Source organism: Macrosteles quadrilineatus, unplaced genomic scaffold (assembly GCF_028750875.1).
Source record: "Macrosteles quadrilineatus isolate MER2022 unplaced genomic scaffold, UCM_ALF_1.0 Scaffold_7__1_contigs__length_78375512, whole genome shotgun sequence".
Lineage (NCBI taxonomy): Eukaryota > Metazoa > Arthropoda > Insecta > Hemiptera > Cicadellidae > Macrosteles > Macrosteles quadrilineatus.
Genome location: NW_026542600.1, coordinates 48,479,211 through 48,506,325, shown reverse-complemented (window position 1 = coordinate 48,506,325; position 27,115 = coordinate 48,479,211). Strand labels below are relative to the sequence as shown.

Genomic DNA, 27,115 nt, shown 5'->3' with positions numbered 1-27,115 from the left:
AATTGGGATGACAAAAAAATATGAATACACTCTTTAAGGCCTTAAGCAAATTGTTTAACACAAAATGTAAAAATACTGCAGAATTCTTTTGTGTAATGTTGGTGTACTAGATGAAGCATTTATTGACACCAGCCAAGGGTAGATTTACACAATGCAGGGTTTTTACGTATTTATAGCTTATTCAATGTGTTGTTGCTTAATCTATTTTGTTCACCAACATAACTGATATGATGTCATCTTCTTTCTGAAACTCAATGGTCGTTGACTGAAATATTTTTAAAATCTGATCAAACATCTAAACCTTGAGGTTTGTCTTCAATGTATCTAATAGAAGAGATACATAATACCCATTTCAATAGGTCACAATCATAGTGAGTGTAGCAATGTTTGTAAATTTACAAGTGTGAACAACTTTTAAATTGAGGATAAACGTGAATGAGTAGTTTTCAACAGTAATATAAAAGTGAGTTTTCAAAAAGAAGATTATATTACACGCATAATCACGTTATTATATAAAACAAACAAAAAACATAACTAGCCTTAAATAATTGTAATGAATATACACATTTTAAAGCATAGAATATGGTTTTATTTTATTAACTGAACATTTGAATGAAACATAAAAATTGCAACATTTTCTTCTGGTTTACAAATACTGTGTAGTGTTTATACAGTATGTTCTAGTAAATATAAGGTTTTTAAATGCTATAATTCTATTTTATAAATAATTCTATTCATTTTAAAGGAAATCAAATGTCGTACTTTTACACAATAACTTGACTTAAGATTCAAACTGTAACAAAAAAAAAAACCTATCAGTGTTTTATTTCAGAAAGCAAACATTTATAATTATTCAATTATTCCAAACTAACGATTACAAAAGGAAGTACAAAACACATTGCAACATTAAAAACATACAAAATAGCTCTTGAGGAAAATCACTGAAAGACAACCATGGTAACATCCCATTTTTGTTGCTGGACTAAAGGGAAAGTAAAACTGAACAGAGTTATATCTTTATGATCTTTGTAGAGTTTTTCATTATGCTTTTTTCAATGACTCTGTTCTTTCTTCATTGTTATCTGTGGATGAATCAGCATCTGTAGGGTTATTTGTTTCCTCTTGAACTGTACCTGAAGTATTTTGTTGGCTAGATTGATTTTCCTCAGTTGAATCATTTTCAGTTGTAGCTCCTTCAGTTGTAACTGAAATTGTGTTATCATGTGTAGCACTCCTAGATGTAGATGGCTGGCCGTACTGTTCATGGAGCTCTTCTAACTTGTTTGAAATAACATCACTCCTTTGAGAAGTAGCTGACATTTGACCAAATAGTGATTTGCATTGTTCTTCTAAACGACTGAGTCTTTGGGCTCTGGCTTGCAGGATTTCTTCAGGTGTTCTCTTTGACCTGTCGATGTTGCTGTTAGGTGATTTGATACTCTGGTCTAGCTCCTGTTGTGAACTTTGTGGAAATGTTACCCGTTCCCTAGTTTCCTCTTCCCTTATAGGACTACTTATTAATTCTGTTTGATCTTCTTTCAAATTCTCCCTCCCCGGCAAAGTGACCATTCTTCTGTTGTGTCTTGGAGATGAATTAGGAGATCTCACTTTGCCTTCCTCTGATGTCGTGGAATGTTCGTCACAGCCTGATGGGCTATCTGAAGAACCATAACAACTGTGAAGTTCGTCCAATTTGTTTGATATTATTTCACTTCTTAACGATGTAGCAGTCATCCTTGATACCAAAGATTTGCATTGTTCCTCCAGCCTCTTAAAACGTTCTGCTCTAGCCTCTAAAATTTGCTCAGGTGTTCGATCTTTTTTAGTATCACTATTTGGCACCGTGCTTGTTTCTGGTGGTGGATCAGCACGAGAACAATTCCTCAAGATTGCTTTAGACTCTGAGTCCAAATCTGGCATTTCTTTTGATTTCTTTTGTTTTTTGTCTTCGGTACGGTCAAATCTTTTATAAGCAGGTGCTTTTGTTCGTGAACCACAACTTACTTTGGATTGATGTGAGTTATGTTTCCCATGATGTTCATCCAAGTTCTTCAAATGATGTTCACTTCGAGAAGAAGAGGCTGACATTTTTGAAAATAATGATTTGCATTGATCTTCAAGTCTTGTGACTCTTGCCGTTCTTTCCTCAAATGTTTCTGCTTCACGGATCTCTTTTTGAGGCAGCGGTGTTGCTTGTGCATTTTCAGTTTCTGACATTGAAGGTTTATGGCAGATTTCAGAATGTTTATTGGGTAAAATCATATTAGGTGTTGCTATTGAAGCTTCACAACATGAGCTGTCTAATGTCTTCATGCCATCACTGTGCTCAGTTTGTGTTTTAGTATCATTTAAGCAAGTCTCAGTTTTCTCGTTAATTTTGGGAATGTCTTCTGAAGAACCACAACACTGGTGCAACTCGTCAAGTTTGTTGGAAAGTACTTCACTCTTAAATGATGTAGACATGACTTTCGTGACCAGAGATCTGCACTGTTTTTCTAGTTTTTTCAGACGTTCCTCTCGAGCTCTCAAAGAGTCTTCAGGTGAGTCTGCCCTATTTTCAGACAAGGATTTACTAGGATTATCATCATCATGATGAGATTTTGTTGTATTTTCTGTTGTTGATAACTGTTGAAAAATTGATTCCTGCTCAGTACTGAAAGTCTGTTTGCTAATTTCATCATTACTCACATTTTCCTCTTGTGTTGATTCTTTGGGGCTTCCATTAGCTGATTGTGCTGAGAAGTCAACAACAGGGAATTGGTAACAGCTCATATTATTTACAATAGGAGTTGTGCTATCATTCTCATCTCTCTGGGATGTACTGGGCACATCAAGATGCAAATTATTTTGTGGAACTGTGCTATCATCATTATTTTCTTGGTCAGTAAAAAGTCCTTCCAAAAACTTTGATATATTTTTTGATGAATTTGAGCCAAATAACAATTTGTCTTCAGAAACAGATTGATTGGTGAATGGTAGAGGTGTTGTATAAACGTGGTTATCATTTGAAGATGAATCTTCTTCAGAAACATCCATTTCTGACAAAGCAAATTCTTCATTTTCAGTTGGTATAGGTGAAGAGCCACTTGATGATGGCAATGAAAGATTATAATCAGCACCCAAAAGTTGAGTTTGGTACTGAACATCTAACACAGCCGCTAAATCTTCAGACTCAATTTGATCAAGGCCCTCAGTAAACTCACTACCTGTTAGTGGTAGAAGAAGATTTGGAGGGAGTTCTGGTGTCTCAGGCGGTGCTTCACAAAGTGCAAAAGGTACATCGGAATTGGTATTGGTTGGGTTCTCAATACAAGCAATATCAAGCAAATCTATTACAGTATCAAAACTATTACCGTCAGAATGCTCCATGTCCTCTTCTGATAGCTCTGTTTCACTCCCTTCATGTTGTCTTACAAACAAGCTTTCCCTGCTCATTATTGGCTCGGAAGGTGGAGACTGAGCTACATCCTCTTCTTCATAACCACTTTCAGCAGAATTGCTCTCTTTCCTTGATTTTCTTAGAGCAAATTCTTTCCTAAGTTTCTTCCAGTCTTCTTCTGTTTGAGAATTCTTCTGTCTAGCCTGCTCCCACTTGTCTTTGCAGTAAACTAGCTCCTGTTTCAATTCGTTTAGCATACATCTCTTTTGCTGCAGTTCATAGCGGAGAATCTTCTCATGAGTGTGAAGTTGCTTGTGTTGGGCTTTAAGTTTATTTACGACTCCCCATGTTTTCCGTAGCTCGGATGTTACTACTATCAGTCTCTTTTCTTGGCTACCCAGGCGATGTTCCAAGTGACTATTCAATGTTTTTAATCTACCGACTTCTTTGACTAGCCTATTCTTTTCTAAAATCAAGTCCTTAAGAGTTATAAATGTTTGACTAACACTTATAACTGACCGTGGACCTGATGGAGTTTGTATACTTTTGTAGCAACTGTCCGCTCCTCCTGAAATTTCAGTTTGACTTGGATTTTGATGGTGACTCAGTAGCTCAATTATTACTTTCCAGACTTTTGAAAGATTAGAAGCTATTTCAGATTGTGAACTGTCATTTGTTTGGTGTATTGGCTGTAATTCATTATCCTCTATTTCCTCCGAGGAAGGGGTTGGGGCAGAGTTTTTCTCTTCATTTTCCTTCTCGACCTGTCCTGCTAGATCAACCAATAATGCTGCAACTTCATTTGAATCTCCTGTTTCAGTCAAGTCTGTTATAAGACCATGATTATCTTTCAGCAATCTAATCAAACGATCCAAATCTACATTCGGGCTTATGATCATTTGTGAAAAAAGAGTGTTTATTAGTTTAATTTGTGAGTTTAAACTTTTATTTTGAATCGTACAGGAGAATAGTTTGTCTTTAGTTGATGCTAGATCATCATCTTTACCTTGTATTGTGCTTTCTAGTTTTTCAATTTTCTCTTCTAATTCCTTTTTTGCATCCTTGCACTCTTCTGTTTCCTTCTGTAACTCAGACAGTTTAGTTTCAAGGACAGTTATTCTTGCTTCTTCCCGCTCAAGCTGACGCCTATGTTCAAGCAATGTTGCGGCCGCACGCTCCTCGTAGAGAGTTCGAAGTTTACGAATATTTTCAATCTGTTTTTCATACTCTATCCGCAGGTCTTCAGGAGGCGCAGTCACTGATGTGATGTTGATTTCTACGAGCTTCTTCTTTAATTCTTTAACCTGAAACAGTCAAAAGTCTCACTGTCAAATGGTCTAGTCAGTTTTTTGGATACATGTTGTACAATAAATTATTTTAAGATAAGATTATATTTTCATCATTCAAAATTTACCCTCAACCGATAAATGAGTGTAAGTCATAGTAACTTATAAGCTCTCTGTGGTAGAACCATAATGCATTTGACTAGACAATCAAGATAAACATCTGCTTTTGTTTTGAATTTTACTGTCAATCACTTAAAACATTCAGCTTTACTTCAATCTCTAAGATTTCAGTTACTGACGCAATAACCTATTTAAATTTGTAATTGTCATCAATGACTCAAATCATTTTTTTGCATCAGTGGAAAAGATAATTACTCTTAAATATCACTTTAGACAGCAAGTATACCAAATCAATGCAAGTATAGTACATGTTTTATTTCTCAGTAGATTGAAGAATAAGAAGAGTGATTGTTTGCCAAAGAGTGATTTTGGCAAGTCTCGAGCCGAGATTAAAATAATCTGGAGGGTTGCCAATTGACTTTTCGACTTGTAAACGTTTCACAAGTTCTTTACGGATGCAAATTTACTAGGTAAATTATATTTTTATACATATTTATATAAGTTTACAATTGTTAACCTTCTCTCAGAGTTAAATAAAAAAATAGTTTTATGGCGAACGTATAAAAATGACAACTCTAAATACTAACAGTTTTCCAGCTTATCAAACAGAGTACGTGGATTTGTTGTCTGCCCAAAAACAAACTTTGGTTAAAAATTATGTTTGAGACATATTACTATTTGACAGTGGTATAATTCCATTTCACTCTAAGTTGTATAAATTAAATATGGCATATTAAATCCTTAATTCAGCTCCATAATTTCTATTAAATTCTGTTTTAAGTTACATCATTCAAGACAACTTACATCAATGTACATTTAGGTATTTCAAAGTGTAATACATTTTCAATTTAATTTAGTGATGAACACCCCACAGGACTTCGGTTTAACTCCATGAGTGGGGATGAAAAAAATTAATCATCCTACTCAGAAAGTGGTTTTGAAAACATTTGAGAAATTTAACCCAAACAATGGTAGTTTTTGGTGTCCATCCAAGTAGGAAGTAATTTGTCTGCCTGGATGAAGGTTTGCAGTAAAACCGACAAGATATAAATAAATGGCCATCATGCTTTAAGAGGCAAGAGTCAACAATAGATGGCCTTAGTTTAGTCTGTGGGTGTTTCCAGTAATAATTGTCGAATGGAGTGAGACAAGTTCAATGACTCCTACTACAAACAAAACAGAATTCACATTTTAAAAATATAACTAACCAAATTTTGAATACCTTGGAAAAACATATTTAAATTTAAATTATTTTTAATTTGGATTAGACAATAGCATAATTTAAGATCCATCAGTAAAAGATTAATGTAATTTTCAAAGTGAAACTTGATGATATTCTGTTTCTCAAAATGTTTGTATCAACTTTTTAAACTTCAAAAAAGAATACTTAGAATTATGACTTTTAAACACGTTAAATATTCTTGCAAACAACTTTTTAAAGAATTAAAGATTTTAACCGTCCCTAACTTGTATATTCTTAAATGTTTATTGTATGTGAAATCAAATTTTCAAAAACTCCACAGTGAAAATAATTGGCACAATTATAACACTAGGTTTCATACAGATTTTCAATATCCTATACACAGATTAAATCTTGTGGAAAGGACACCTTCTTATATGGGTAAAAGATTTTTTAACAATTTGCCTGGGTACTACAAATCAATAATAGGATTAGTAGCCTATCTTTTAATGAAAAAATTGTTGAATTTTTGTTGGAAAAGAATTATTATGGTATAGATCAGTTTCTTGAAGACAAATCATTGTTAATTGTTTGTTTTGTTACTATGTATTTATTTTTACCAATAAGCTAGTTTATTTTAGTATAGATTGGCAATGCCACCTGTTTTGTCTGGATGTGCCAGAGCATTTAAAAAAACGTTATGTGACAATAAAGATGACTTTGACTTTGACTTCTTAGTTGTATTTTTGAGAACTATTTTTTGAGTAATCATTGACATTTTTTTCAATTTAAAAGTAATTGATTTGTAAGAACTTTTTCAATTTCAAAATACAACTTTTGTTTGGTTTAATTTTGATTATTATTACTTAATGCACCTGGAGTTCTCTGATTTTCAGCATTTCTTTCCCGATTTCCGAAACATCTTTCAGCGCTTGTATCTGCCTCTCGAGTGCAGCCTTGTGCTCCATTTGTTCCATCAACTTTTCTTTCTCGAAGACCAGTTTCTTGTTTTCCTCTTGTTGTTCCTCCAGAAGTTGCCGAAGTTGGTCCGACTGAGAAGCTCGGCTACGTAACTCTTGGAGCTCAGCCTGTAGAGCTGCGAGAGTCTCATGTCGCAAAGCTCTCTTGCGTTGCAGTTCTTCTTTGAAGCTTTCCAACTCTTCCTGACGTACTTGGCCTCTACGTCTTTCTTCCTCAGTCTCTAGTTCGTTGTCGCTTTCTTCATTTGTCTCTTTGTCACCATGACATTCTTCTTCACCTGCTTTGTTGATCTTGGCTGCCCCTTGTTGTTGCACATCCTGTAAAAGAAGATGTATGGATTATTCTGTATGGTAAATTTTGTTCAGAGGAATTCATTTTTATATTGGAATAACTATATTAGTAATTTACATATTACATCTATCAGCAGTCAATTGTTTGCAATGTGAGCAATGTGTGATGTGCAATGTTTAATTTTACCATGCCACGTCTACTAGACACACAGCCAAGATATTATTATTACACAGCCAAGGTTGATAAGTAGGCAGGATAACCACAGCCAGGGAGCCAGGCAAAAACGACAATAGAAAAAGAAAGTTTAAGTTATTTTCACAAAACTCAATTTTTTAAGCCATAACATTATATTGAATACAATTTACATGTATGATAAGCTATTTAGCAAACAAATGTTGTCTCATGGTGCTCCATCTGAAATGGAGCACCTTACTTACGTTTTGGAGGAGGAGGACAGACTCGTAGCAAAGTTGCATTTAATTTTCTGTATTTTTCCACAATTTTGAGATGCTGACTAGTGACTAGTGGTAAACACACTAAATTAACATTCCCTACCCCATGATCCTCGATCGAATACTTCTTACAGAGCACAAACACAGTTCGGTGTTTGGAACACATTGAAATACAAATTTAGAAACGTGTGTCTAAAAGGCAAGGGTGTCTCCCTATTCGTAGTCTAACCTTTTTATGTTCTCACAACCTCTATATGTACTATACAACAGGTTTAACGATGGGTGGGAGAAGAGGGGGCTGACAAACATGACACTGACAACACATTAGATGTTCATTACTAATACTATATAGTCTTTAGTACTCAATAATTGGCAATTTCGATATGTTAGAGGGAAAGTCCAAGTTATATAGCAAGAGTTTATGCAATTTTGTTACATTGATGATATAAACAATGCTGTATTTTTTGGAAATGGAAATTGCACAAAAGTTTTATTGCCATTTAAACAAGATTTAACAAACTGATTTTATTTTAAGAATTAGTATATTGATTTTTTTTATCTTGATCTTTGGTAAATGTACTGGCCAATGTTCTGGTTGCATTGAAACAATTCATTTTTGGAGCAAGCTAAAATTCAACTGAAGAGGAAATTATAGATTGCCTATTAAAAGGCGGATTGTTTGAAACTCATGAAAAACTTCAGCCTGTATTTTTGCCAGTGGCTCTCATGAAGACCAAGATTGACCATGAAGACCACTCTATACTTTGACCGTGGAGGTTAATGCGTTGGACCTCAATTCTAGCTTATTAACATTTGTTATATCGAGGTTTTTTTTAATTTGTATTAAAATTAAAACCCTCATTTTCTTCACAAAATTTTTAAAACTGAGGTATACATTGTTATAAAAGTATATCACAAACCAACAATACTAGAGACTGACCTGGTCTGTAGTGCAAGTGTTGTCAGAGCTTGGTTGAGGAGCTGGCCTCACGGACTCAGGAGAGGGTTGACTCTCCAGTGAGCTCCAGTGTCCCCCCATCTCTCGTACAACAGGCTACCACCAAGTTTTTTTCTGTTAAAAAAATGAAGCAACTGGTTTATAAAAAGATGACGTAGACCTTTTTTAACCTTCAATTTGCCTGTTGACATGGGCTTGAAATGTCTATGCAAGGAATATATAGGAATGTGTTTCCTATAAAACATTCTAAAATTTCTGAAAAGCCCTTGTACATTTTAACCCGAAGACACGTACATTCGGGTCTTCTTGTCTATTATAGGTTGCTGAGTGACCCATCTCACCTGAACGCCGTATACTTTGCTCAAACATTCAATTTTTAATTGTATTCTCGATTAACTCATGTGACATGTCTACTGACATTGTTCATAATGTAGCATAAACAATACAACTGAAATTGGCTTTTTTGGTAGCCAATGGCGCTCGATGAGCAATAACAACAAATATGCTACCTAATGCTTAGCAAGAAGAGCCTTTTACAGGTCAAAACTTAAATTTTAATTAACTCTCCTAATTCTAACTCATTATTATTTTCTGCTTTACTCGGGAACCGGGGGGCTGGAGCCCCCTCCATGCCAGGGGATCTGTAGAGCTCTTATTGCCGCCACTGTTTGTAGGACAGTTATATATGGAAGCAGGCTACTTCTGTTCACATTCCCAGTTCCGGCTAAGACTCGTTTTATGCCTGTCTACTACCATAATATATTCTTTTTCTTCTTTCTCTACTTGTCTCTTCTATAATGAGTATGTCTGTGTACAAAATTAAGCTCATCCTTTTCTGTAAGTCTGATTCACCTCTCAAAACCTTAATTAAATGTGCTGGTCTAGAGCTATTTACTGAAAATACCTGCACATAACATAATAGGGCCCAATGTTTATGTTTCTTCTCCTCAAAAGTTTTTTCCCCAAATCAACTTTTCCTATCTATTACTATAAATTTACTATTAATAACTATAAATAATAATATATTGTAATATATTAATAATATATATTAATATTAATATATAATAAAATATATTAATAATAATATAATAAATAATAATAATAAATAAATAACTATAATATGGTATAATTACCTCGTCAAGTAATCAAAATTTTGTTGATGTTAGGTTAAACCTACACATTTCACCATTAATACGGCATCGTCAGGGTAAAAAAAAACATAACTAAATTACTGCCACAGGCACACAATCAATAAAAAGCACGAACGGATATTGAGATAGGCCTAACACACGACCCAGCACAGGTAGTAGACTCAAATATTAATTATTCAATTATTATTGTGTGTGTGTGTGTGACAGTAATGTTGTTTATGTTTTTTTACCCTGACAATGACGTGTGAACACGGTGGAACATGTAGGTTTTTTAACCTAACATCAACAAAATTTGGATTACTTGACGAGGTAATTATACCATATTATAGTTATTTATAGTAATCCAGGGGCCATCAACATGGAATTTAAATGAATTGTTATTGAAAGTAGTGATGACAACTAAATGTTGTCCTACACACTAGCGTATTAAACCAACTGTGACATGCCACCCACTGGAGGAAGTTCTGCTAGTTCTGTTGAGATGTACACACATTGTGGAGCCATCGGATGCTGCCGAGCCACCTACAATCTGTTCATGATCGCCAAATGCAAAAGAGATAGTACAGTGTGTTTTGTGTATAATATTTGTTTTTATTTTATTCGCTCAAATATGAAAAGGAAAATAAATCACAGACAGATATTCAATCAATGCAAAAATAGATAGTCTGGAAAGTTTGTTTAGCTTGTGGATATAATCAAACATGCTTTAACCTGAAAATCAGATGTAAAAAAATCTTGTGTAAGAAAAAGCACCCCAGAGTTCTCTGTTGAAATTATTCCGCGGTGACTGATGGTGTTGTGCAGCTTGTGTACGCAGTTACATTAGACTACGATTTCATGCAGAATGTTTTTGCGTTGGAGCATGGTTCTATGTACCTAAATGTGGGTATACCAGAAAAATTATCAATGTGATTTATTATAATTACAGTCAAATTTTTATATGATTGGATGTTACCCTATGATTTAATAAGAAATATATTGTCGTAAAAATACTTAACCAAACTAATTATAGTATGTGAATACTTGCAAAATTATCTTGTAGTTTGAAATAGTTGCTTTTGTTTATAATATAAACAAAAGGTAGAAAATGAAAGCCAAAAGATTACAAAATTTGGTTTTGTGCCAAAAGAAGATGTCATCGTTCCAAATTTCAGATTCATCTTTGACCTTAGACATCCATGATTTCTATCAGTTACAAAATCAATAACATGAATGATGATTTGGAATTCGCCCTAGAGTTGTAACCAAGTTTTATACAAACTGTGTCTTACATTAAAGAGTGCTTTAGATGTTAATGGGCACCTATGTTATGTATTTCTTTAATTTAACTATCTAATACGCATCCTATCAATATGAGCTTTACTTAATTCAGTCAGCCGCTGAATATATAAAAAGAAATATAAAATTAACAAAAAAAAGCAGAACTTTTTCCACAAAGTTAAATCACAGTTGCTATTACTGACAAGAATTTGTTTGTGGAAAATGTAAGAAATAATATGAGTTAAAAATAAAACTATCTCAAATATAACACATTAGATACATTTCAAGCTGTTCAATCATCCAATTATCAAAAGTATATACCATCCAATTTGAATAAAAGCATATATTTTTTTTTGTAAGAAGCATGTATCGAGTAGTATTACACAATGTTTATATTTAATCTGTGAATAAGCAGTAAGCGTTTTTAAAGAGATATAAATGACAAATTATAAGCGGAAGGTGCTTAAGCTCTTGGCTTCGTTTCACTATCCCCCTTGTATAAGCAAATGAAACAGTTATTATTTTTAGCCATGTCTTGCTCTTGCTGTTTGCTTTTAGAGCATAGTTAGTCAATGCATTATGTAACAACAATAGTTTAAATAAATCACTCGATTATTGTTAATTGCTCGTATTTAATAAATTTGTATTTTGTGTTATTTTTTACAGCTTTGATATGTCAGTGATTACAGTTTGATTCTCACAGTGCTTGTTTATATTGTATCTTGTATATAATGCTCGTCTATTAATTGTCTATAGCAAATTAGCTGAAGGTTCGGCTGGGTATTTCTCATGGGGAGAGTATTCAACTCATGTAATACGTTAAAATAATAATAATTTGTTCCATGTGCAACAATGCTCAAAGTATTTGAAAAACATAATGAGCCCCAACACTAGCCTAAACATGTTTTTAGATTTTGGCATTATGTAAACAAATTATCATCAGTTTTCAAGGTAGGATTATGCTATTAGATCATGACTTTTTGTAGAAGTCCAGTTTAAATTTGTTATACAGCTGACTACATAAGAGAAGTAATCTTCAGTGGCGTTATACTTCGCTATCGTTTTTTGTTTATGTACTCAGTTTCTATTTGTAATTTATTTCTAAAGATTAACAATTAGTTACCGAGTTTTAACACAAGGATATTGACATTCTTTCTTACTAGGTAGTGTTTAGAAGTCTTATCTTCTTTCTCCCTCTATATAGGGAGAAAGTATTGTTTTTTCAAAATGTTTGAAGTTGTTTTTTGGGTGAAAATGTCCATTTTGGGTCCCCCTGAACCCATAATAGTGGTTTGCGAAGTGATGTGTATGTTAGTGGATGTTTGCTGGGTACATACTAAACCTGTCATCCGATTTTTATGAAATTTGCTATGTGAGTACTTATCCATAGTATTTCCACGTCTTTTAAGTTTATTTTTTGGAAATTTTGATTGGTGATTTTCCTATAAAACCCTTTAAACAAAAGAAATCTGATTTTCATAAAACGGCTCAAACGATTTTGCTTTCAATTTAGTAGTCCTTTCAACTCTAAACCTTAAACATTTTGTTTAATGGTACAACTCCAAAATTTGTTGAAAAAATGGTTTACAAGTTTTTCCAATTTTTGTGATTATACCCATAAAATATCTTAGTTACTCCTGCTGCCTAGCCATATTATAAGCGATTTTGACAAGCTAATGGGAGAAAGTATATGTGTCAGTTTGCTGATATTGTTTATTTTTTAATTCTTAGGAATTGTAGATATTACCTGAATTTGTTCAATATGTCTACTAAATACTGTGCATGAGGAGAAAGTAAAACAAAATAAGAATTAAATTATTAGAAACCAACCTATGTTGAATCACTTAAAACAAAAGTTAACACCCTGTACCAAGTATAAAATTACTGTTTTGTTTTGGCAATGGTCTGCGAGAGCCAAGTCCTATCAAAATGTCTTGAGCTCCCAAAGACTGTTATCGTTAAGTTTGTACCATTATTAACTACCCTTAAAGTCAGCTGCTTAAAGATAGTAAAATGGCTATTGCTATGAATTAAAAAAAAATCAACATATGATTACTATTCTTTAAACCTATGTTGTATAAGATTGGCAAAAAATCATTATAATTATACCATTACAATGGGACAGGGACACAATTCTCACATTAACCAGAATATCAGTGAAGGCTGAGTGTATAATGGAGCATGATACCTTGTGTGGCTGTTTGACTTACTAAGAACAGTTGTTTCTTTAGTCGAAACCATTGAAAGCTTTATGTAGGATGATGAAGGGCAGCAGCTGAGGTTAGTTTTCAACCATCATTTTTATTTACAAGCATCACAACAATTTTTACACAGTTAACAGAGTTGTTTGTTGGAAAACAATAGTATAAATAAATAATAAAATACTAGTAGAGCAAAAAAGTTATTGGTTTTCCGTTTTTCTTAAAGACATCGAGGCGTAAAAACCCAAATAACAAAAATTTAAATGGGTTTTACTTTGATGATCTATTTGGGTATTACAGTAGCTAGAAGCATTAGATATTTTGTAGAAACACAATTTAAGACTCTGAATTACCACTAACTACTTAATAAAACTGTTTAAAAGAATGATTGTTCAAACCAAGTTATTATGTTTTGAAAATAGAATAGTTCCATATTACTTATATTTTGTAGGTTCTTTGCTGAACTTGAAGTTTTACCTTTAAGGATGGAAATAGTTGTAAGTATGGTAACCATCATAATCTCCTTTAAAACCAAGAAAATAATGCAAAATGCTAATTATAAAAGGAAGTAAAAGCACGACTTAAAACATCAACTTCAAAGCTCTTTTAATAGATTTTAAAATTTATGATAACTATTAAACTTTCGGAAGAAAGTCAAATGTTTATTTGTCTAGCTGTAAAATAAAATTGGAAGTGGGCTCTTTGTTTATACACACAGTTTGAAAATCCAAAATAGTTCACCAAATTCAACATGCCATAAATATTGTTGTTTATAAATCAAACAAACACATTATTTTTATTAAAAAAATGTTGGTATCCCTGTTTTCTTTAATTTATTGCCAATCAGCTAATATTTAATTGTTAAGAGGTTTAGTGTTATTGAGAATTTATTTTAATTAAGACTCAAACTATATTTTTGCAAGGTCAAATAGAGAATGGGAGGATGTTTGATTGTTTTTTTACAGAACCAGCTTCCTTAAATGTTTGAAAATTTATTATTCCATAAATAGTTGATTTTTAGGCACTGGAGTCACACCTGGAAACTTGATTTCAAACCTTTCTTGGCACAAAACCAATGATTTATTTTGAATGTACAATACATACTCTTTGTGCTTGCGAAAACAGCGTGCTGAGTCTTAGGCTGGCGCCACACTATCCCGTTTCGCCGGTCCGGTCAAACGGGACCCGTTTGGCGGGATGATTTGAGCGCATAGGTTTTAATTGGAGCGGTCACATTGATGTGGTTGCGGTGCATCGACAGGATCGACTGCATGCTGCTGCGGCGTAGCAGGACGACGGGATGGAAGGCGAAACGCATGCAGTTAAATGAAAGCAGCCACACTATCCAGTTGTTTATCCCTACTGTTGTCACTTTCAACAGTGCTCAGCATGTGATGCTCAAGCTCTTCACTCAAAGTATGTTGCGGTAGAACAGGAAGGTGTGACAGGGTAATGTCAATGCGGTAAAAACGCATCCCGCTAAACGGGATAGTGTGGCGCCGGCCTTATTCACAATAAGCTCCCAGTAACACTAAAACTCATTATAAATAAACTACATGCAACAATGTAAATCAGCTGATTGGCAATGAAGTAAAGAAAACATGGATACCAAATTATGAGCTTGTTTTGTCGTAAAAAAGCATCTTACTGTACTTGTAATTTGGGCTGCATTTGAAAAAACTACCCAGTATTATTAATTAAAGTACACAAATATTGAAATAAAGAATGTCTTATTTTATAATTTCCATAAAAGACTTGCTATCAAGGTTTTACTGTATCCATTGTGTCAATAGCTGTATTTAATCCCAGAAAATAATTTGCAGCTGCAAAATCAATATAAAATATAAATTTAATGTACAGTAGAACCTCTTTAATCCGAACCCCCGTAATCCGAACATCCACTAATCCGAACCCCTCATTGCTGTACTCTATACACAGTACAGCAGTTCTTTATTGTATACTGTATTTAATGTACAGTACTGTTTATTCACCATGTTTACTACTGTATTAAATAAACACTGTATTTTACTTTATAAAACATTTTTTCACTTTCCCCAAAATAATGTTAATCAATTTTAGCCATGTTTTAGCTATTGTTATGTAAAAACAACAATATGTTCTGTAATCCGAACTATTCAATAGTCCGAACTACCCCTGGTCCCAATTAGTTCGGATTAAAGAGGTTCTACTGTACCTTAAATTATAATGTAACGTACTTTTTCAAAATTGAGAATTAATATATTATTTTACTTTATAAGGTGTGTGTTTTGTTTCTTTTTATTTATATTATCTAGAATCTACTAACCATTTGAAATGAAAATTATCTATTCCACAAACAGTTGGATTGAGTGATCTCAATCGTTAGAAAGTAACCAGATATGAAGTGGTTGTTTCTGTAACAACCACTATGTATTATGTAGTCGGTTCAGTTTTCATCAAACAGTTTTCATTTGCTGTGTGAATAAGTTTTAAAGAGATTGATTTTTAAAATATATATTCTACTGTTTATATTTAACATTTCGCTGCTATTGAGTCAAAGAAAGTATTTTTGATGAATGCAAAAAAGATTAAGAATAGAATCGTTTGAAAACTGCGTAACAGTTTTAGTAACTTTTACCCACTCAGTGTAAATTAACGAGCTTAATGTTACTTGTAAATACAAAACCTTTTCGATACCTTCAACACAACTTCCATAGACATTTTAAGTGCAGACTTTTTTAAGAAAACCAATTTGCATAAAATTAAAAATAAAAAGTGATAAAATAAACTACTTACCCAGTTATCAATTCACCTTTTCTCTCCGAGTTCTAGCCACTGACTGAAGAGCGGACAAGAAGAGTGACGCAGGCGTAAGCAGTGCCAGGAGATATAAATACACAGGTTGAGTTGTAGATTACGACTGCATGCTGCGACTCAGTCACAAAGTTCTACGTAAAATTCAACACTCAGGGATAGGAACTGATGGAGATATAAAAATAGAATTGTATTCCTTCCGGAAAGTTCAGTCAGCTTGGCTCTGCTTCATGTTTGAACATGACTTGTCAAATCAGTTGAACATATACTGATTGGTTGACAGTCTGTTACAATTTTGAATTCATTATCACAACATAAGAACCAGAATAAGAATATCGTAATTGTTATTTGGTACAGAAATATAATTGACAACGTCAAAATCAAAATAAACATTTATAAAACGGGTCGTGTTTATTTATAAAAGTAAAATTACAGGTCACAACAGTAACAAAACTATATTAGATATTTGATGTTCCTGAAGATCTCCCAACATCATACAGCCATGGGGCACCTCCAGCAAACTGTTTCCAAATGTATCAAAACATTGCTTTTGAAACAAAACAGGCAATAATTCATTATAATGTCGTGTCAAGAATTTATAAATGTTGATTAATTTTTAAAATCTTACTATTGGAATATCCAGCTTGTTGCATTTTCTAGTATCAGCTGTGTGAAGTGTTGTGTTTTGTGAAGGAGGATATAGTTTTCTTAACATATAACAAATTCTGAAAAATTAATATACATACCGGTACCAATATTCTATGTTTAATCAAGTAAGATTTTTTAATGATTAAGCTTGAGATATCAAGCATTTATTCTCAGCGTTTTTTCTGAAAACGGTTTTGGCCCTAGAGCTACTACCCATAACATGTTTCCATAATAGTTGGAAGATTGGAGTGTAAAATACTGTAGTATAAGATACAGAAGAACCTATTGGAGATAGAACACTTCAGCCTTCTTACTGAAAAGAAGACGGGAGATATTGGTGAAACAACATAAGTACAGTATAGTGTGACAAGACAATTTATTATTAATGTGACATTTGGTTTATATTAGCTTGCAATTAATGAGGTTGCTTATACACACATGTTAGGGTGTAAATTTAAACTACAAAAATGGTTAATCAAACACCAGTAACCATTTCCAAATACCGGAACACAATTTTTGGACGACTGGAAATGGTTAGGTATTTCAAATTATAAAAACTCTACAGTCATAACTTGCAAGAAGTTGTAGCATAGACTAACACGAGTAGACTTCTAATCCTTGTATAGTTTGAAGATTGATTTTCGTGTCTAGTTCATGCTAGTGTCGACAAAATCTTGTTACTTTATTATAGGCTTAAACTTCATGATTTGTTTATGATTAGATGTTTTTTTTTTTGTTAAACGAGGCTTTAAATAACTGAAATAACAAATTGTAAACAAAAACACGATCCTAGTGGCACCGGATGGAACAGACGATAAAATTATCTTCAGCTGATCCATAAGGATGACAAATCTACTAAGGAAGTGTTTTATCTATGGTTGTAGTAACAGGATGTTTTCTTAAATTTTAAATCTGTTTTTGATCAATCGCAACCAACACTGCTGGATTCATATTAGCTTGAGAAAAACTACGGCCAAAATGGTTGAGCTAGAGCAAAATGCCATTGCTTTTGGGGAAGGCCTTTCTGTATTTTAAAAACAGAAAGTAAATAAAAATATGTCTAATAATACTTTGAATATATATTTATACTCGTACTGTTTAAAAAGATTGTGATGTTGGATGATGATTGGAGTGTCAAATCACAATTGATCACTAATACCAACTTTCATAATTATTGTATTTACTATCTAATTAAAACATTATAAGTGTAAATATGTTTCAAGTGTTAAAATTATATTTTTATATTATATAAAATTAGCTGATTAAGAAGTTATTGTAAAAAACAAAACACCACATACTGTATGCCATTTTTCGTATTACAGCAATAATCTCTACTTAGGATTAGAAAATAAATGTTACAAAACAAAAAAGTTGGTAATAATTGGTACATTTATCCTTCTCTGATTCCTTTTAATTATATTATTTTGCTTTTAAAATTACTGCATTGTAGACTCTCTAGAGTTAGTCTTTTCAGCATAGAAGGAAAGTTTCTATAGCCAAGACTAGTAATGCAGCTTGCTGTCTGCTTTGCTTCTTGCTATTTCTGGTGTTTCATTGAAGGTATTTTTGGCTCTTGACATACCACAGTTGTAGGTTGTAATAAGTGGCATCATACTAAGTTGTACGGTTACACTTAACTATCACTGTAAAGTACTCGAATAACTGCAATATATATTAGTAGAAGTGTAACATATGCCTAAGTGTTCAATGAATCATTCTTTAAATTCTAATTAAGGTAGTACAGTAGTGAATTCGTAAAATAACAACTTAAATCTCTACAAAATGAACAACAATAATGGTTAAAAACTTTGAGAAAGGTTAAAATTGTATTTATAACCGTTTAGTTCAAACATCTTTTTACGCGTTAAGCAAAATCAACAAAATATAAATTTGTTGCAAATAAAATTTTCAGAGCCAAGCAATAATGTGTTTTAGTAAGATTTTCTAATTCTTCCTAAAAACGAACTAAGAAATATTAATAACAATTCTCCGGCAATCGGTTTTGTTAGCTTAAGTTAAATATAGAAAATAAAAAGATGTTAAAAAGAAAAAAGTAGAAATAAATTGGACCTCGAAAGCTAACTTAGCTTAAGTAGGACAAATAATAATTGCCCCACATATCAACTAATGCTCTAAAAACTCAATGCTATTTATATAGTAGTTAATATAGTTTAGGTACCTGGCAGTTTTGTTTCACTTAATTATCCTTATAAAAAACTATCAATTAGGCTAGAAGAAGTTAACATTCTACAGTATTAATCGATAGAAGCAATTTTATAATCCCAACAGAAAAATTGTATTTATTATATTTCCATACTGTAGTAGAAAATGATACTTGATTCATCCTGTTCCTTAGGCATTTTATGGCCACTTTATTCAATAGGTTGACGAGAACCACACTTAATCAACTTTTCAGCAAGTCTAGAAAAGGTATACTTCATTTGTCATTAATTGTAATATTTTAAAATACCCCCGCCGCAGCAAACCTGCAGACTAAGCGAATTTCTATTTGCCTGATTGGATTTACACTAAAATATCCCTTATCATATTTATTTCCCATTTAAATAGCCCTAGTTTAACGAGTACAGTACTTGGGTTTGCTGACAGGGAGGGTACAAAAGTGTTTTTAGTAAAATGTTAAATAGTTTAGTATGAAATAAATGCATTTTCCAAATTTGATCAAAATATGTCCATAAAGAAGAAAACTACAACAAGTTTTCTTATTCTCCATAAGAATAACAATTTTAAATTTAAAATTTTTTGGAATTTTCTCCGTAACTATTAGGTGTATGAAAACACTTAAATATACTCAAGTAAATTGTTTGTTTTTTGAGCCCTACCAAATGGTTTCAAAATAAATTGCAAAATTTTATGTTTTTATGGGCAAAAATTAGAAAAACCAATTTTTATTATAAACCCCCGTTCCCATGGTCCGATCATGCTGGTTCGCGAACTTGTTTGAAAAAATGTAGGTTTACACGTTTGTACCGAATTTAATCTAAATCGGATCATTTTTGCTCGAGTTATCGTACTAACGGACACACACACACACATATAAATATAAAGGGTGTTTTTTAAAAAACTTGCATCTTTATTTATGTAAAAACCGCAATGGATAGAAATATGCAGTTTGCGTGAATCATCTACATATTGACGTAGGGGGCCCAATTGTTTTTAATTCAACGTTACATTCACATTCCCCCCCTCTCCCCCCTGCCCCCAACTTAATTTGTTTAAATAGCAAGGTACCCCTTGTGACACATCAAATGAAAGAGCATGAAAAAAAATGTTTGGTGAAAAAAATTGAAAACCGGCTCATCAATTTGTGAGATAATCCCCCCTTTCCCCTAACCCATTCCTTTTTTTAAATAGCAAGGTACCCCTTGTGACATATCAAATGAAAGAGCATGAAAAAAGAAAATGTTTGGTGAAATTCATTTTTCATTTGATATGTCACAAGGGGTACCTTGCTATTTTTAAAAAAAGTTATCGGTAGTGGGAAAGGGGGGGGATTATCTCACAAATTCATGAACCGATTTTCAATTTTTTTTTTCACAAAACATTTTCTTTTGTCATGCTCTTTTTTTATTTGATATGTCACAAGGGGTACCTTGCTATTTAAAAAAAATAAGTTGGTGGCAGGGGGGAGAGGGGGGGAATGTGAATGTAACGTTGAATTCAAAACAATTGGGCCCCCTACGTTAATAGATGATTCCCGCAAACTGCATATTTCTATCTATTGTGGTTTTTACATAAATAAAGATAAATAAATTTATGGTACTTTCCTGTTAAGGGGAACACTCATTATTATCAATGATTTCTTTTCGATATATAGATATTTTTGTTTTCCTTTACGATCCATATTCCATCTGTTTAAATATCTTCAAACGCATACCGAGTTATAGCTCATTATTAGAGAATAGGATTAAGAACTAATCTTGTTTAGGCACAATAATAGTCTATACAGGGTGAGTTTTAAATGTGTTCCCACCCTACTTTTTTTACATTTCTTAAGATATCAACTCCGGACCATGTCAGATCATTGTAGAGTAGTAAGTACTTCATTTTGAAGGGGTATACATTTTTGGATGCCATTTTTGGATACAAAGTTTTTTTTCAAATGTAAAGGTAGGGTTGTGACCCATTGTTTCAAACTAGATTTTTACGCTGAATATGACGCTGCAATCCGTTTAAAAAATCTTGATCCATTCTAAATTTATGAAAACTTTTTATAACTTTAATTTTAGCCCATTTTAACATTGTGCATTTCCAAACTAAGAACATAATCGCAAAATAGTGCTAGATAAAGATAAGTATACACCACCAGTCATTGTCAACCTATTTTTACTTGGTTATGAGGGATGTATTTTTTTCGGTTGCCATCTTGGATCCGCCATTTTGAAATGAGATAAATTATTTTAAATATGAAGGTGGTGTTGTGACCCATAATTTTGAATTACTTTTTATGCTGAACTCAATGGCACAATCCACTTTTCATTTTCATATCTTGTTTTTGAAATATTGACATTTTTAATAAAATCTGACACATACTTTCTCCCATAAGTTTGTCAACATCCTTTATTATGGGTAAGCGTAGGGATTAACTATGATATTTTGTAGGAAAAAATCACAAAAGTTGCAATTACTTTTGAAGCGTATTATTTTCTTTCAACACAATTGACCTAATCCATAGAAAGTTTATATTTATTTTGACGTTGTCTATTGTACTTTTGTTTGTATTTAATGACAATAAAGATATTCTTATTCTTATACTAAATTTTTTTCAAAATCGTTCAGGCCATTTTTGAGGAAATCCATTATTTTATGAAAAAATCACCATTAAAATTCAATATTTCGAAATAATGAAAAAACACCTGGAGATACCATGGATTAGTACCTACATACCAAATTTCATCAAAATCGGACTACAGGTGTGTTCTGTAGCTCTGTACACATGCATACACACAGACTTAACTGTTTTCGGTTCGGGGGACCCTAAACGGATATATCCACTCAAAACTTTTTACGAAAACAATACTTTCTCCATAAACTATGTATAGGGGGAGAAAGTAAAAGGTGTAATCGTCTCAATTTTTGCAATTTGTTAGCTTAATGGTATCTAATTTTAGACTAAAACGGTCCCTTCTTCAATATACAGGGTGTCCATAAAAAACGTTTCAGGACTTTGGGAAATGAATCCTCATACTAAAAGGAAGAAAAAAGTTTATTTAAAGGTATGTCCGAAAATGCATATTTACCCAGTTATCTACTTAGTTAACTGTTATATTATATATTGCAGTTAACTGTGTTTCTTTTTAAATACCTCAAAAAGGCTAATTGTACGAAAAAATGTTAAGAAAACTTTTTTTTTTAATTTCGTTTTATATATAACATTTTTGTGTAAAAATATGGCAAAATTAAGGGTTCTCAGACTAACTTTGTTTTATTTTTACACAAAAAACTTTATATTTCAGTTATCTTTCGTCCGATCTTTTTGATCTTGGTGTTGTTTGATAGGGAATTAAAAATGCTAAAGAAAAGTATTCTTGACATTACAAATTTCTTGAACTTAGTTTCATAATTAAATACAATGTAATGTTACCCACGTGTGTCAATGAATAATTTAAACTATGGAATTATCTAGAAACTCAACAATAATATAACAAAGTTGTCGATGAACGTTACTTGACTAACTACTGTAAAAACCCTTGTTATACCTTTTGTATCATAACATTTAAAAACACCGAGCCCAAAAATGAGTGATATTTAGTATGAGTTAAATACACATAAATTTCCTCAGAGTTGCAATAATGACGCCAGTGCTTGAGGGTGGCCGTGCTATTACTGTCCCCCTCACCTGTTTGACCTGGTTAGTGAATGGGGCTAATGACCAGGTTCTTAGTGCATGGTGAAACAATGCAATAAGTTCTGCCGTTTATTCCATTTAACACCTTGTAGAAAACAATGTAGCTTTTAGCTTTAAACAATCTCATAAACAACCAGCTAAATACCGGTATGTGTTTCCTGATTTTTTTCGGGGAGAGAGAAGTTGAAATTACTGAAGCCCTTCTCATCAAAGCCTTAGGCTAGGTATGACTTTCCCAAGATCCATCTTAAACATTTAATAAATGTTGTTGATTTAAATGGAATGGAAAATAATGTTCTGTACATGATTATTAATTATGATTTTAATAGCTTTATCAAACGATCTTTGGAAGGATGTGGTTTCTAGCAATGTACTGTTAAAATCATATTTTAAACAAAACGTGAAAAATAAGCTGGAATTAATATAGTAGGGCCTTATTCACATTGTACTTAACATTGAAATTCATTTGACTTAGATTCTCTAAGGCTTCTACAGGGTGTCCATAAAAAACGTTTCAGGACTTTGGGAAATGAATCCTCATATCAAAAGGAAGAAAAAAGTTTATGTGAAGGTATGTCCGAAAATGCATATTTACCCAGTTATCCGCCATTTTGATTTTTATACAAAAATAATTTTAACTGTGGAGTTTTTTGTTCGATGATTATGAAATTTGGTATCCATGTTAACATACACAATACCTATAATAGAAAAAATAATAAAGTTGTTCCGATTGTAAATTTCAAAATGGTGGCCGTTTGAATTTTTCTAACTTAAATAGCTCAAAAACGGCTAATTGTACGAAAAAATGTTAAAATGTTATTTTTACACATTTAAGTATTTAAGTTAGAAAAATTCAAACGGCCACCATTTTGAAATTTACAATCGGAACAGCTTTATTATTTTTTCTATTATAGGTATTGTGTATGTTAACATGGATACCAAATTTCATAATCATCGAACAAAAAACTCCACAGTTAAAATTATTTTTGTATAAAAATCAAAATGGCGGATAACTGGGTAAATATGCATTTTCGGACATACCTTCACATAAACTTTTTTCTTCCTTTTGATATGAGGATTCATTTCCCAAAGTCCTGAAACGTTTTTTATGGACACCCTGTAGAAGCCTTAGAGAATCTAAGTCAAATGAATTTCAATGTTAAGTACAATGTGAATAAGGCCCTACTATATTAATTCCAGCTTATTTTTCACGTTTTGTTTAAAATATGATTTTAACAGTACATTGCTAGAAACCACATCCTTCCAAAGATCGTTTGATAAAGCTATTAAAATCATAATTAATAATCATGTACAGAACATTATTTTCCATTCCATTTAAATCAACAACATTTATTAAATGTTTAAGATGGATCTTGGGAAAGTCATACCTAGCCTAAGGCTTTGATGAGAAGGGCTTCAGTAATTTCAACTTCTCTCTCCCCGAAAAAAATCAGGAAACACATACCGGTATTTAGCTGGTTGTTTATGAGATTGTTTAAAGCTAAAAGCTACATTGTTTTCTACAAGGTGTTAAATGGAATAAACGGCAGAACTTATTGCATTGTTTCACCATGCACTAAGAACCTGGTCATTAGCCCCATTCACTAACCAGGTCAAACAGGTGAGGGGGACAGTAATAGCACGGCCACCCTCAAGCACTGGCGTCATTATTGCAACTCTGAGGAAATTTATGTGTATTTAACTCATACTAAATATCACTCATTTTTGGGCTCGGTGTTTTTAAATGTTATGATACAAAAGGTATAACAAGGGTTTTTACAGTAGTTAGTCAAGTAACGTTCATCGACAACTTTGTTACATTATTGTTGAGTTTCTAGATAATTCCATAGTTTAAATTATTCATTGACACACGTGGGTAACATTACATTGTATTTTATTATGAAACTAAGTTCAAGAAATTTGTAAGCACCCAATAATAATTCTAATCTAGATTTTCCTGGGTACAGACTATCTAAGCCGAAAACTGTTTCCTGGTTGGTTGGTTTCAATGAGTTTAATCACTTACTTAAGATCCTTTAGTGTTATAATACTGCATATGTGTAGGAAAAACACAATTCATTCTTAATCAAAATATAGATTAGAATAGACTAGATCAGTTTCAAGGAAAATAATGTAAGCATTTAGGAAAAAAACATTTATTCATAACACATATTATCTATACAATGCTTAAGATTACCATTTCCCGAATTATGAGATCCAGGAACGAGATTTGCACTTTAGTTTAACCCTTTCCTGACTCTTCATACCCAATTTTTATCTATTAATAAAGAGCAATGTGATCTTGACAGTAAAATAAGAAGGTTACACACCATTGCATATTGCTATCAAAGGAGATTTGATGCTTAAAGCAGGAGCAAAGTTTAGATAAGAAACAACCCTCACAGGATCAATGCAGCCGATCGCCATTACAGAGGCAAAAAAAGCTGTTGTTGTTATATTTGTTAATATTATTATTATGGTTTGTTATTATTAATATCCGTTTACATATTTATATTTCTTTCTTACTTATTTGTTTATTCGTTTATTTCACCGGTTTATCGGTTATTGCTGATCCTAACTAGGCTTATTCTTGAAACGGGATTTAATAGTAGCGATTAGTGTCTCAAATTTAATCCAGCACAAATTCTGAGTGTACAATGGTTAAAGGAAAAAAGCCTACTACAAAGAAAGAGGAAGTCGAGGCTGATGACAACACTAAAAATACCAGCCAAGAGAGCTATTCCCAACACAGGAAAGACTAGAAAATATGCAGGAAAAGCAAAGCAAAAGGATCGTCACCACAATAAAAGCTGAAGAGGAAAGGACAAGACTCTCTAGGAATTATAAAATAAGACTTGTTATTTGTTAATTATTGTTGATATTATTATTATTATTATTATTGTCAATATTTGTTAACATATATTGCTTTCTTACTTATTTGTTTATATTAATTACTTATGTATGAAATACATATTATAACAACCCAAACTCAGGATGAATAAAAACCCTGTTCCCAACACAGGGAATACAAAACCGTATCCTCAACACAGAGAATAAAAACCCCATTCCCAACACAGGGAATACAAAACCGTATCCTCAACACAGAGAATAAAAACCCCATTCCCAACACAGGGAATAAAACCAGAACAGACTGCAGGAGCAAGGGAAGCAATAGGATTACCACCACAAAAAGGCAGAACAGCAAAAAAAGGCAAGAGAGCCCCTAAAAAAGGTTAGACAAAAAGAAAGGCCTGAGAGAAAGAAGGGAGCATGAAGAGAAGGATCTCCCCCCCTGTTAGTCGCCTCTTACGACAAGCCGGGGAAGCTGCGGTCCTATTCTATCCCCGGAAACCGCACGGGGGAAGTATACAAAATACTATAGTCAAATACAAAAACCTAAAACATTAATAAGATAACAATATACAGCCAGCAAATTTGCACATCTTACAAATTAAAAAAAAAACATTAAATTTGCTTCCAATAATCAGGTCTAAATACCCTTGTTGTAGTAAACCTGCAGACTAAGTGAATTTTCATTTGCCTATTTGAACTTAAGATTCCTAGATTTATTCCCTTTTTATATTCCACTTATTCTCCAATCTTTGTTAGACTTATACATTACTATTTTCTGTCAACTATGAAAACAAGCTACAAAATAAATAAATATGTAAACAAGTAATAATAACAATAATATTAGCAATAATAAACAAAAATTAAGAAAACAGCAATACATAGAATAAAATTGATTCTATTATACTTTCATCTAAGAATCTTCAAATGATCTGTCTTATGTTAGCTGCAGCATGCCGAACTGCTGGCAGTGAAGACTTCAACTGAAGTGCCAATCTTGTTCCTGGAGCATATTAATTTACATAAAAGTTGTTACAATTAAACATGTGAGCATTAAAAAGTACTCATTAACTACTTGAATTCCACCTTTGTGACTGTGTGTAACTGAACTTCTTGGTTAAAGGTTTGCTGCTACAGAGAGGTTATACAGTAGAGTCCCACAAACTCTGCGTAATGTGGACTGGAAGGGTGCCGAGTTTGTGAAATGCCAGGTTATCAGGAACTATCGTTAAAAATTAGAACAATACAATTTTTAAGCTTTTCAACCGTCTTTTTATATATTTATATTACAAGTCAGTATTAAGTCATCAGATAGACTAAAACAAATTCTTGGTGCCTTAGGAAATAAAAAAATGTATACTGTTCATACATATTTAACTCAAAAAATAACTAATTTTCTGAGCAATGTGATGGCCGAGTTATCCAGACTGCCGGGTTATCGAGTGCCGAGTTTGCGGGACTCTAAGTGTTTGGGTAAAATTTTATAGCTTAGTATATATTAAATAAATTTGCCAAATTTGGTCAAAATATAAACATGCTAACTAAAGGTCACAAAAGCTGTAACACACACAAGTGTTCAACAAATGTCTCAGACGAATAACCAACAAGTTTTGGCCATAAAATGATGACAAAAATGGAGAGCTGTTAATAAGAGCAAAAGCAAGTAATTTTTCTTTGTTTGAAGTTCATTGTTGGTGAT

At 32.6% G+C, this 27,115-nt stretch overlaps 1 protein-coding gene across 1 annotated transcript; it reads right to left on the bottom strand.

Moving 5' to 3' along the window:
- Window positions 1-566: 566 nt before the first annotated feature.
- LOC128997832 (centromere protein F-like) lies at window positions 567-16,152 on the bottom strand. Its single transcript, XM_054423581.1, has 4 exons — window positions 16,035-16,152; window positions 8,630-8,761; window positions 6,841-7,263; window positions 567-4,683 (listed from the first exon to the last, which is right to left on the bottom strand). The coding sequence occupies exons 2-4, from the start codon at window positions 8,726-8,728 to the stop codon at window positions 1,042-1,044; spliced, it is 4,164 nt and encodes a 1,387-aa protein (XP_054279556.1). The 5' UTR covers window positions 8,729-8,761; window positions 16,035-16,152; the 3' UTR covers window positions 567-1,041.
- Window positions 16,153-27,115: the final 10,963 nt, after the last annotated feature.

Bases quoted from the DNA above. Each gene is read 5' to 3' on its own strand.
- LOC128997832 (XM_054423581.1), bottom strand. From the start codon at position 8,728: ATGGGGGGACACTGGAGCTCACTGGAGAGTCAACCCTCTCCTGAGTCC. The intron at 7,264-8,629 runs GTCAGTCTCTAG...CTTCTTTTACAG, and splicing joins ACACTTGCACTACAGACCAG to GATGTGCAACAACAAGGGGC. The intron at 4,684-6,840 runs GTGCATTAAGTA...TGACTGTTTCAG, and splicing joins TGAAAATCAGAGAACTCCAG to GTTAAAGAATTAAAGAAGAA.